This window comes from Coregonus clupeaformis, chromosome 19 (assembly GCF_020615455.1).
Source record: "Coregonus clupeaformis isolate EN_2021a chromosome 19, ASM2061545v1, whole genome shotgun sequence".
NCBI lineage: Eukaryota > Metazoa > Chordata > Actinopteri > Salmoniformes > Salmonidae > Coregonus > Coregonus clupeaformis.
The window spans coordinates 30749637-30763117 of NC_059210.1; the positions used below are offsets into that span (position 1 = coordinate 30749637).

General features: G+C 44.1%; 1 protein-coding gene across 2 annotated transcripts in view; it reads left to right on the top strand.

Moving 5' to 3' along the window:
* Positions 1-13481, top strand: part of LOC121532121 (EGF-like repeat and discoidin I-like domain-containing protein 3) — a 48090-nt gene that overhangs the window by 16149 nt on the left and 18460 nt on the right. For both annotated transcript variants that reach the window (XM_041837836.2, XM_041837837.2), the window contains exons 2-3: positions 9430-9552; positions 10233-10364. In XM_041837836.2, the coding sequence (XP_041693770.1) occupies positions 9430-9552; positions 10233-10364 (255 nt within the window). The remainder of the gene's footprint in view (positions 1-9429; positions 9553-10232; positions 10365-13481) is intronic.

Consider the following 13481-nt stretch of genomic DNA (forward strand, 5'->3'; position numbering starts at 1 on the left):
CTTGATGATAACTTGAGTGTTCTCGACTGCCTTTTTAAAGGAGACATGATTTTGCCCTTGGTTGCATAGCATGCTGTGCTTACTAATGCACATTTTGTCATTGAACGTACACACACAGCAAGAATAAACTTAGTCTGCAGTGGATGTTCTTGCACATCAATTCGATTAGAAGACTGCCCACTTGTAGGGAACCTGGCTCGCGTAAACAGTCCCAGGTCTTTTTTAAATGACGCCACTGTCTCCAGTCGGAGTCTGTTGTTTTTGTTTTCCACCTGCCCTACTAATGTGATCACCCCTGTCGGTGTCTGTTGGCCCAAGCAGCCTGACATGCAAACCTCACTGGCCACGTTGTGTGCATGAGCATTGAAAAATAAATGTACACATACATGTTATTCAATAATTTCACCTACGTTGCTTGCACATGTCTGGATTACTGCAACTCGCTGTTGGCTGGGCTCCCTGCCTGTGCCATTAAACCCCTACAACTCATCCAGAATGCCGCAGCCCGTCTGGTGTTCAACCTTCCCAAGTTCTCTCACGTCACCCCCCTCCTCCGCACACTCCACTGGCTTCCAGTTGAAGCTCGCATCCGTTACAAGACCATGGTGCTTGCCTATGGAGCAGTGAGGGGAACGGCACCTCCGTACCTTCAGGCTCTGATCAGTCCCTACACTCAAACGAGGGCATTGCGTTCATCCACCTCTGGCCTGCTGGCTCCCCTTCCTCTGCGGAAGCATAGTTCCCGCTCAGCCCAGTCAAAACTGTTCGCTGCTCTGGCACCCCAATGGTGGAACAAGCTCCCTCACGACGCCAGGACAGCGGAGTCACTCACCACCTTCCGGAGACATTTGAAACCCCACCTCTTTAAGGAATACCTGGGATAGGATAAAGTAATCCTTCTACCCCCCCCAAAAAAAATAAAAAAAAAATTGTAAAGTGGTTATCCCACTGGCTATAGGGTGAATGCACCAATTTGTAAGTCGCTCTGGATAAGAGCGTCTGCTAAATGACGTAAATGTGCCCTTGAGCAAGGCACTTAACCCTAATTGCTCCTGTAAGTCGCTCTGGATAAGAGCGTCTGCTAAATGACTAAAATGTAAATGTAATGAGCGTCTGGGTAGCCAAGCGCTAAAATATAACTTGGTTATATTTGAAACGTGTCACGCGCTGCAAGTCCCGTCCTTATTGGATATCAGGAAGCTACAAACCCACGTGGATGCTTGAAAGACAAACAAGGAGAGATTAATTTAAAGATAACTAACTAGGTTTCCCTTTTTATCTGTGGATTAAGCGTCAGAGTAGAGAAACACATTATTTTGTATGACTCCAGGTCAAAATTCTACAAAGAACCAGCTAAAAAGAGGATGTTATGCACGACCGGTGAAATACCAACCCAATGTTTCTCGCAACAGCTAGCTAAATGTCCATGAATGTGTCATGTGTTTCGACCTGCCCCCAAATGAATAAAGTTGGTTCACAGTTGGTTTTGATATTTTAACCTACGTGTCATGATCGCCTCTGGTGTGGATGGTGAAAATCAACATGCACGCGATGGCAGATGCACACGTGTGGCTGGTGTAGTCAGCATGTGAGCCTGACAGATAACTTATTTACATAAGTATTCAGACCCTTTGCTATGAGACTCGAAATTGAGCTCAGGTTTCTACAACTTGATTGCAGTTCACCTGTGGTAAATTTTATTGATTGGACATGATTTGGAATGGCACACACCTGTCTATATAAGGTCGCACAGTTGACAGTGCATGTCAGAGCAAAAACCAAGCCATGAGGTTGAAGGAATTGTCCGTAGAGCTCCGAGACAGGATTGTGTCGAGACACAGATCTGGGGAAGGGTACCCAAAAAATGTCTGCAGCATTGAAGGTCCCGAAGAACACGGTGGCCTCCATCATTCTCAAATGGAAGAAGTTTGGAACCACCAAGACTAATCCTAGAGCTGGCCGCCCGGCCAAACTGGGCAATCGAGGGAGAAGGGCCTTAGTCAGGGAGGTGACCAATAACCCGACAGAGCTCCAGAGTTCCTCTGAGGAGATGGGAGAGCATTCCAGAAGGACAACCATCTCTGCAGCACTCCACCAATCAGGCCTTTATGGTAGAGTGGCCAGATGGAAGACACTCCTCAGTAAAAGGCACATGACAGCCCACTTGGAGTTTGCCAAAAGGTACATAAAGGACTCTGACCATGAGAAACAAGATTCTCTGTTCTGACGAAACCAAGATTGAACTCTTTGGCCTGAATGCAAGCGTCACGTCTGGAAGAAACCTGGCACCATCCCTACGGTGAAGCATGGTCGTGGAAGCATCATGCTGTGGGGGACTGGGACTGGGAGACTAGTCAGGATCGAGGGAAAGATGAACAGAGCAAAGTACAGAGAGATCCTTGATGAAAACCTGCTCTAGACCTCAGACTGGGGCGAAGGTTCACCTTCCAACAGGACAACGACCCTAAACACACAGCCAAGACAACACAGGAGTGGCTTCGGGACAAGTCTCCTGAATGTCCTTGAGTGGCCCAGCCAGAGCCCGGACTTGAACCCGATCTAACATCTCTGGAGAGACCTGAAAATAGCTGGGCAGCGACACTCCCCATCCAACCTGACAGAGCTTGAGAGGGTCTGCAGAGAAGAATGGGAGAAACTCCCCAAATACAGGTGTGCCAAGCTTGTAGCGTCATACCCAAGAAGACTCGAGGTTGTAATCACTGCCAAAGGTGCTTCAACAAAGTACTGAGTAAAGGGTCTGAATACTTATGTAATTATAATATTTCAGTTTTTTATTTTTTATAAATTCGAAAATCTTCTAAACCTTTTTTTGCTTTGTCATTATGGGGTATTGTGTGTAGATTGATGAGTGGGGGGAAAAAACTATTTTAGAATAAGGCTGTAGGTAACACAATGTGGAAAAAGTCAAGGGGTTTGAATACTTTCCGAATGCACTGTATGCTGATGATTCAACCACAGCTAATGAAGTCACTGAAACCCTTAACAAGGAGTTGCAGTCAGTTTTGGAATGGGTGGCCAGTAATAAACTGGTCCTGAACATCTCTAAAACTAAGAGAATTGTATTTGGTATAAATCATTCCCTAAGTTCTAGATCTCAGCTGAATCTGGTAATGAGTGGTGTGGCTGGTGAACAAGTTGAGGAGACTAAATTACTTGATGTTACCTTAGATTGTAAACTGTCATGGTCAAAACATATAGATTAAATGGTTGTAAAGATGGGGAGAGGTCTGTCCATAATAAAGAGATGCCTTGCTTTTTTGACACCACACTCCAAAGTCCTGCAGGCTCTAGTTTTATCTGGATTATTGTCCAGTCATGTGGTTAAGTGCTGCAAAGAAAAATACCTAGTTAAGCTGCAGCTGGCCCAGAACAGAGCAGCACGTCTTGCTCTTCATTGTAATCAGAAGGCTAATATAAATACTATGCATGCCAGTCTCTCTTGGCTAAAAGTTGGAGAGACTGACTGCATCACTTCTTCTTTTTATTAGAAACATTAATGTGTTGAAAATCCCAAATTGTTTGAATAGTCAACTTACATACAGCTCTGACATTTACCCCACCAGACATGCCACCAGGGGTCTTTTCACAGTCCCCAAATCCAGAACAAATTCAAGAAAGCGTAGAGTATTATATAGAGCCATTATTGCATGCAACTCCCTTCCATCTCATATTGCTCAAATGAACATCAATCCTGGTTTAAAAGAAACAGGTAAAGCAACACCTCACGGTACAACACCTCTCCCCCATTTGACCTCGATATTTTGTATGTATTTACAGTATTGATATGTAGGCTATGGGTGCCATTTTTATTTATTTTTTGTTCTGTCCTTGAGCTGTTCTTGTATTATGTCATGTTTTGTATGGACCCCAGGAAGAGTAGCTGCTGCTTTTGCAACAGCTATTGAGGATCCTAATAAAATACCAAATACCTAGCCTTGCCAACTCACACCCCTCACTATATAGTTAATGTGAGTCGGGAGTGTTTCAGCCTGCCTTATATCCCGTGCTGCTGATCCGTCAGTGAACTCAAATCCACTCTTTGTCTCAAACTGTGTACTTCCTGGTTAGAGTCATGTGGCTGTGGCTCAGGGTATTTTTTGGCTTGGTACCAAATGGCACCCTGTTCTCTATATAGTGCACTACTTTTGACCAGGGTCCATATGGCTCTAGGTAAAATGAGTGCACTATGTAGGGAATAGGGTGCCATTTGGGACGCCACAGCCTTTGTCTGGTATTTGGTCCAGCAGGGACCTGGGACATGGGAAAGGCCTGGGCTGTTACTCACCAGAGTTCATTATAACACAATGTCCTGTGTGCCTGCCAGCAGGCGCCAACCCTAGCTGCCACACTGAGCTGAATGATTCTCTGGTTGGTTTATAATGAGGGGACACACCTTCTCATACTCCAATGTATTGCAATAACAATAGTGTCACATTTGGTGGCAGCAGTGGGATCCAATTTCAAAGCTGCTATAAAAATGTAAACAAAATATCTTAAAGGTATACTGCGTTTTTCTACACTCAGATGACATCAATATGGGATCCATGAGTTCGTCTGACTCTGGGTAAGTAGAAAAACAACCGGTGTTTGTCAGACCATGAGACATCCCGAAAAATCAGTCTTCTCACGAAAAGTCTGAAGTCGGTAACGCCGATGTGACATCTTCTGTCTGTAGCGTCGGAACCGTTTGGGCTACAAACTAATATGACCACATTGTGGAAAGGGAAGACTCTCACGAACACAATGGTGTTCTCCGTTTCGCTCTACGACCCCCACAAAACCTGTCTGAATGTAACCCATACAAATGAATGGAAGTATGGAGGTAGTTTTGTGCCAACAAAAATAAGGGGTTAAATATGTGTCCTTAAGAAAGCTCAGGAAATATTTTTGTTTTTATCTCCTAGATATAGGACAGCCACTTAAAAACCTTATTTCTTATGATTAATTTTTTGACTGTCTTTTTGCCATTTTATGAATGTGTTATTCAGTACGTTTCTATGGACTATAGTAGTAAAGGCCAAATTCAATTTGTATCATATAATAATAAATATACCGAAAATCAAATAGTTAAATGATCCATGATATGACCGTCTTAAAACAATGATATATGTTAGCTTAAGGGAACCATTGTGGTTAGACCACCGTTTCTAAGCTGTAACCATTTGACAATAATTGTGTCCCTAATTGAATTTCCTCACAAACCCTGTAAGTAGCACATGATCCACAGTTCAGCTTGTAAGACCAGGGCTGTGCTCAGTAGGCACAAAAGAAAATAAAACTCTGTGAAACGGGAATGTACTATCTGCACAAATTAGGTCATCGTTCAGAAGGTCACTCTTTCAACATGGACTAGGCCTACATTTTGCTTGGCAATCAAGGTTTTTCTGAAGGAGCTGTCTGCTGCGTGGTAGGAAGAGGGAGGTTTCATTCCTTCCTAAAGATAAATGAACTGAAACATTTAGATAAGGCCGTGTGGGTGCTGCCAGCCAAGGCTTTGCCATTTTGCAACTTCCAGAGACTGAGACTCAAAACACATCAAGGCCATGGCACCACTGTAACACTGATACCTCTGGGAAATGCATGTTGATGACTTGGCCTTAGGCTACATCGCAAAACAGGATGTTGGTGCAAATGTATCACGCACTCACATCTGTTCAGTATCTATCCCTATTAGCAGGTTCTTGCCAAATAGAGATACAGTACATTGTGAAAAAGAAGATGGATGGCATTTGTAATTCCCCTCCTAAAAATGAAGATCCGACTGAGGAAGACCAAAAGGTATTGGATGATGGCCCTCTTTGAATACTTTGAAATGCATCCTTCCCTCACATTTGGATTGGGGAAAGCAATTAGGTGGCAGATTTTCTTCATCCTATCGAAATCAAACACTTATGATCTGTGATTACCTCTAGAATGAGGAAGGATGGGTGGGCTTTAAAGTATTTGAACAGGGGAGCTACTGTACTGAAACCACATTTAGTCTGTTCCCAAAACAGGATATGAAGATGTGAGCTCCACTGGCACGTCTTTGAGCCGTGTTCACCCTGGATAAACTTTGCACAGAGGTTCTGGTGTGTTTTGATGCCAGAGAAATAGAGAGGGGGAAGATTGTGACACAGGAAGTTTGGAGTCTCTCGTGAACGTGCCATTTTCACCATGGCCTTGTGGGAGGCCAGGACCGCTGAGAACTACTATAACCTCAGCAAAATGACAGTCTCCAGGAGTTTACAGTAGCTTTACAAACATACTCTACTACTCCTACGACTTTCCAACCTATGTTTGAGGTGGGCGTCTGGGAACTAAATATGAGGCAGAAGTCTGGAAGAGTCTGTTTAGGGCACTCACTGTATTATTGTGAACATGAGCTTATTTTCACTTTATGTTGAACCCATAATTAGCAATTGGTTTTAACCAAAGATGGATGGCCTATATACAGTTTGTCTATATTTCTTACCTCAATTTAATTGAACATTATCCAAATGGTCAGTGTCCATTTGGTAAAGTGCCAAGTCTACAGTGTCTTTAGCAACAGTTCACAGCAATCTAGTGTTCCCCACTTCCTTCACAAATCACAATTCTTCGTAGTGTCAAAGTTCCTTCTAAATTATCACTGTCTATACTGGAGACTCTACACTTTTTCCAGTTGTCTAATCTACAATCAGCATTTTTTAAGCACAAATTTCCCCTCATTGCTTTCTTTTTCCCTAGTGACACTGTATTCCCTCAATGAGAAATATATTGGAAACTCCATGTCGCCCATTTCTAGACCAATCCAATGGTTTTACACTTGTGGGGAGGAGTGTACAAGTACACACTTCAGGAGAAAGTAAAGATTATTGGGACGCAGGGTCTGATTTCCCCCTGTGGGCATCACGCCTAAAGCTTGATATGCTGTGGGCTAACTGACCACAGTGGAGCCAGATGCACTAGTGACTGGAAACATCCAGTGTCTGTGTGTCTAGTATTGCAGTGTCAGCAGGCTAGGCCAGCGCAGCCAAGCCACTCATGACAGTCAGTGCTGTATCATCTCTTGTCCTGTCCCTTGGCCTAATAGGGGCAGCAGATAGGCTAGCCATTAAGAGCGTTGTGCCAGTAACCGAAAGGTCGCTGGTTCAAATCCCTGAGCCGACTAGATGAAAGATCTGATGTGCCCTAATTGCTCCTGTGAGTCGCTCTGGATAAGAGCGTCTGCTACAATGAGGGAAATAAGTATTTGACCCCCTCTCAATCAGAAAGATTTCTGGCTCCCAGGTGTCTTTTATACAGGTAACGAGCTGAGATTAGGAGCACACTCTTAAAGGGAGTGCTCCTAATCTCAGCTTGCTACCTGTATTAAAGACACCTGTCCTCAGAAGCAATCAATCAATCAGATTCCAAACTCTCCACCATGGCCAAGACCAAACAGTGCTCCAAGGATGTCAGGGACAAGATTGTAGACCTACACAAGGCTGGAATGGGCTACAAGACCATCGCCAAGCAGCTTGGTGAGAAGGTGACAACAGTTGGTGTGATTATTCGCAAATGTAAGAAACACAAAAGAACTGTCAATATCCCTCGGCCTGGGGCTCCATGCAAGATCTCACCTCGTGGAGTTGCAATGATCATGAGAACGGTGAGGAATCAGCCCAGAACTACACGGGAGGATCTTGTCAATGATCTCAAGGCAGCTGGGACCATAGTCACCAAGAAAACTATTGGTAGGTAACTATGCCGTGAAGGACTGAAATCCTGCAGTGCCCGCAAGGTCCCCCTGCTCAAAAGGCACATATACAGGGCCGTCTGAAGTTTGCCAATGAACATCTGACTGATTCAGAGGAGAACTGAGTGAAAGTGTTGTGGTCAGATGAGACCAAAATCGAGCTCTTTGGCATCAACTCAACTCGCCGTGTTTGGAGGAGGAGTAATGCTGCCTATGACCCCAAGAACACCATCCCCACCGTCAAACATGGAGGTGGAAACATTATGCTTTGGGGGTGTTTTTCTGCTAAGGGGACAGGACAACTTCACCGCATCAAAGGGACGATGGACGGGGCCATGTACCGTCAAATCTTGGGTGAAAACTATGGTCCCAGCTGCCTTGAGACATTCCGAGTGGCGCAGTGGTCTAAGGCACTGCATCGCAGTACTAGTTGTGCCACTAGAGATCCTGGTTCGAATCCAGGCTCTGTCGTAGCCGGCCGCGACTGGGAGACCCATGGGGCGGAGCACAATTGGCCCAGGGCAGGGGAGGGAATGGCAGGCAGGGATGTAGCTCAGTTGGTAGAGCATGGCGTTTGCAACGCCAGGGTTGTGGGTTCGATTCCCACGGGGGGCCGGTATGAAAAAAAAAAAATTATGTTTGCACTCACTAACTGTAAGTCGCTCTGGATTAGAGCGTCTGCTAAATGACTAAAATGTAAATGTAAAACCTCCTTCCCTCAGCCAGGGCATTGAAAATGGGTCGTGGATGGGTATTACAGCATGACAATGACCCAAAACACACGGCCAAGGCAACAAAGGAGTGGCTCAAGAAGAAGCACATTAAGGTCCTGGAGTGGCCTAGCCAGTCTCCAGACCTTAATCTCATAGAAAATCTGTGGAGGGAGCTGAATGTTCGAGTTGCCAAACGTCAGGCTCGAAACCTTAATGACTTGGAGAAGATCTGCAAAGAGGAGTGGGACAAAATCCCTCCTGAGATGTGTGCAAACCTGGTGGCCAACTACAAGAAACGTCTGACCTCTGTGATTGCCAGCAAGGGTTTTGCCACCAAGTACTAAGTCATGTTTTGCAGAGGGGTCAAATACTTATTTCCCTCATTAAAATGCAAATCAATTTATAACATTTTTGACATGTGTTTTTCTGGATTTTGTTGTTGTTATTCTGTCTCTCACTGTTCAAATAAACCTACCATTAAAATTATAGACTGATCATGTCTTTGTCAGTGGGCAAACGTACAAAATCAGCAGGGGAACAAATACTTTTTTCCCTCACTGTAAGTGACTTAAATGTAATAGGAGTATACGGTGTGGTGTCAGTGTGTTAACTCAATCGCTCTGTGTCACCACAGACAGGAAATGCCAAACAATCAGACCCTTTCCCTCTCTCTCTCTCGCTCTCTCTCTCCCCTCAGGGAAAGCCAACTGGCCATATTGCTATGCTAAAACATTTATGAATGTGAAATCGTCACACAGTGTAAAAGGCAAATTTACATTATATTTGCTTTCCCAATAAGTTAGGATCTTTTGACCCTTTGACATATAAAGGTTAATGTATTAACTTTGTAGGAATTACCAGGCTAGAAACATTGTTCACTATGGGAAAACATTGTGTCAATGCCGATCTGTATATTGTTGAATAAACAATGGCCTTTCTCCCTTGAGAAATAGGTATTTTGACTTCAATAATGCTGACTGTTCCTCTCTCCCCCAGGTGACTACTGTGAGATAAACGTCTGCAGTAATGGGGGGACCTGTGTGACCGGGGCCGGAGCACCCTTCATCTGTATCTGCCCCGACGGATACACCGGGGACACCTGCAACGACACAGAGGCTGGTACGGAGAAAATAACAGTATTCATATCTACATTATAGCTATTATAGGTCTTTGAATTGAGTATCAAGTATAGTTATTAAATTGTAAAGTTATATGTAAGCCAGTTATACCAACTCATATTTCCCAAGCAAAAAGTAAATTCACATTCAAGAAAACATTAAAGATACATCTAATGAGATCAAACATGACTGGACAGATACTGATCCCTGAATATTATTATTAAATGTTACCTTTCAGGTATTTAAACTGTCTGTAATGTCTACATGTTAATACTTTTTAAAAAGTAAATTGTGAAGTATTTTTGTCTGTAATGTATTTTTTCATTATGTGTCAGATCCCAGGAAGACTAGCTGTCGTTATGACGTCAGTTAATGGGAATCCTAATAAAGTCCCAAGCTGTTATGAATGCTTATAGTAAGTCTTCTGATGCAGTATGGGTGTTTTCGGAGGCTTCATAAAGGTGTTATACACCGACAGATGGTACATAGACAGTGTTAGAGGAAGATTCTGAGCGGCTATCTCTGTACTACACTGTATTGCCAATCTGGCCCTAATACTATCATTCCCTCTCCCCCTCCCTTGCATCTCTGCCCTAGGTAATTGCTGTAAAAATATAATTTGATCGCAGTCAGCCTACCTGGTAAAATAAGGGTTAATAATAAGTTATATTTGCTTCCCAGGGCCCTGCAACCCCAACCCCTGCAAGAACGATGCCATCTGTGAGGTGACTGGACAGTCACGCCGAGGGGACGTCTTCAGCGAATACATCTGCAAGTGCCAAGATGGCTTTGACGGAGTCCACTGCCAGAATAGTAAGAGCCACTCCACAAGTTGCCCAGTTTACATTCACATAGAATCTATTAGACAAGCTGTTTTAGTATGGAAGCATTAAGCTGCCAATATTCATTTATGAGAGCCACTCCACAACTACAAGTTGCCCAGTTTAAATTCACATAGAATCTATTAGACAAGCTGTTTAGTATGGAAGCATTAAGCTGCCAATATTCATTTGAAAATGCTAATTGAATATGCTTGGCATTATTCACTTTGAATGTTATTTAGGCAGAACGGTGGATTATCCAAATTGATGTCTCATTTTAATCATATCAAACTTTATTTAAAAAGTGGATTAAAATGGACATCTCAACACACTCAACCTGACCACCACAATGACCACCTCATTGTGGTGCACTCACACGAACTGAGCCCCTGTGATGGAAACAATGGAGGTACAGCGGTTGGAGGTGTTGTTGTAATAGTTTAGACATAGAGAAACAAGGCTGTGTTTACACAGGCAGCCTAATTCTGATCTTTTTCCACTAATTGGTATTTTGACCAATCAGATCAGCTCTTTTGCCAGTAATTTGCCAGAAGTTCAGAATTGGGCTGCCTGTGTAAATGCAGCATGTGATACAATAAAACCAGTTATTCTGACATGTTGGTACAGAAGCACAGGAGGCAGTGAGTGAGTTTTTCAACCCAAGCAGCTGTTGTCCTTACGGGAGCGTCTCTCCGGATATGGCAAGGTTTAACTCCCAACTGGCAGCATGTGCTTGGCCCTGAGCAGCCTAAAGCGCTGCACATAAGAGACAGATGGTGACTGTGTGCTGCTATCTAACAGAAAATGGAAAATGGAGCAACCGAAAATATGCAAAAAGCTAATTTAGTTTGAAAGGAAGTAGTCATATACTGTACATGTACTTTCCCAAATATAGAGCAAAAAATGAAATGACTGTAAGGGCTTTTTAAATGAGTGAATGTCCCTTTGTTTGGACCCAGGTGCTTTGCTCGATGTGTTCAGTCCTTCTGCTGGCTGACACTGCCTGTGGGGGCAACGGGACACACACATACATACATAAACTCAGCAAAAAAAGAAACATCCTCTCACTGTCAACTGCGTTTATTTTCAACAAACTTAACATGTGTAAATATTTGTATGAACATAACAAGATTCAACAACTGAGACATAAACTGACTGAACAAGTTCCACAGACATGTGACTAACAGAAATTGAATAATGTGTCCCTGAACAAAGGGGGGGTCAAAATCAAAAGTAACAGTCATTATCTGGTGTGTCCACCAGCTGCATTAAGACTGCACCAGATTTGCCAGTTCTTGCTGTGAGATGTTACCCCACTCTTCCACCAAGGCACCTGCAAGTTCCCAGACATTTCTGGGGGGAATGGCCCTAGCCCTCACCCTCCGATCCAACAGGTCCCAGACGTGCTCAATGGGATTGAGATTTGGGCTCTTCACTGGCCATGGCAGAACACTGACATTCCTGTCTTGCAGGAAATCATGCACAGAACGAGCAGTATGGCTGGTGGCATTGTCATGCTGGAGGGTCATGTCAGGATGAGCCTGCAGGAAGGGTACCACATAAGGGAGGAGGATGTCTTCCCTGTAACGCACAGCGTTGAGATTGCCTGCAATGACAACAAGCTCAGTCCGATGATGCTGTGACACACCGCCCCAGACCATGACGGACCCTCCACCTCCAAATCGATCCCGCTCCAGAGTACAGGCCTCGGTGTAACGCTCATTCCTTCGACGATAAACGCGAATCCGACCATCACCCCTGGTGAGACAAAACCGCGACTCGTCAGTGAAGAGCACTTTTTGCCAGTCCTGTCTGGTCCAGCGACTGTGGGTTTGTGCCCATAGGCAACGTTGTTGCCCGTGATGTCTGGTGAGGACCTGCCTTACAACAGGCCTATTGCGGACAGTCTGAGCACTGATGGAGGGATTGTGCGTTCCTGGTGTAACTCGGGCAGTTGTTGTTGCCATCCTGTACCTGTCCTGCAGGTGTGATGTTCGGATGTATCGATCCTGTGCAGGTGTTGTTACACGTGGTCTGCCACTGCGAGGACGATCAGCTGTCCGTCCTGTCTCCCTGTAGCGCTGTCTTAGGTGTCTCACAGTACGGACATTGCAATTTATTGCCCTGGCCACATCTGCAGTCCTCATGCCTCCTTGAATTATGCCTAAGGCATGTTCACGCAGATGAGCAGGGACCCTGGGCATCTTTCTTTTGGTGTTTTTCAGAGTCAGTAGAAAGGCCTCTTTAGTGTCCTAAGTTTTCATAACTGTGACCTTAATTGCCATCTGTAAGCTGTTAGTGTCTTAACGACCGTTCCACAGGTGCATGTTCATTAATTGTTTGTGGTTCATTGAACAAGCATGGGAAACAGTGTTTAAACCCTTTATAATGAAGATCTGTGAAGTTATTTTGATTTTTACAAAATTATCTTTGAAAGACAGGATCCTGAAAAAGGGACTTTTTTTGCTGAGTTTACATACCACACAGAAAGAGAGAGAATGGTCTGCAAAGTCATCCGCTTTCAGCGTGCACACAGAAACCAGAAAGAGTCCGATCACGTCAGCAACATTGACTCAGTTTTACCCTCCCACACCAAAGTGGATGTACTGTGGTTGGGCAATACGCGGTTCAATTGGGAGGTGCATGATTTCAGCCTCTTAGCTTTTTAGCCAGTGACACCATTATATGCTTTGCAGGCAATTTCGACTCTAAATATTCATGACCCTATTTATATGCCATAAATAATTTAATATGACTTTAAAAGTTCACGGCCATGCTTATCTATGTGCACAACAAAACAGTGCTTAGCCAAGCCCTGACTCCATAGTACATTACCCACTTCCCAGAAAATAAAAGCTTAAGCGCTAGCTAGCTTTTACGCTAATTAAATAATGTCATGGGGGGGACTGTAAAGATAATTCATTTGACTGCAGAAGTATGTGAGGTCCCTAAGTGCTTCTCATGTACTTGGGCTATTCTTTCTTTGTCTCCCAACTTCCCTACTCATTTTGAATTCCTGATGCCTGTTTGAACATTTTTATTGCTCTGTATTTAGTGTGTGTGTATTGGGGAGAGGGAGGGTGTGTGTGTATTGGGGAGAGGGAGGGTG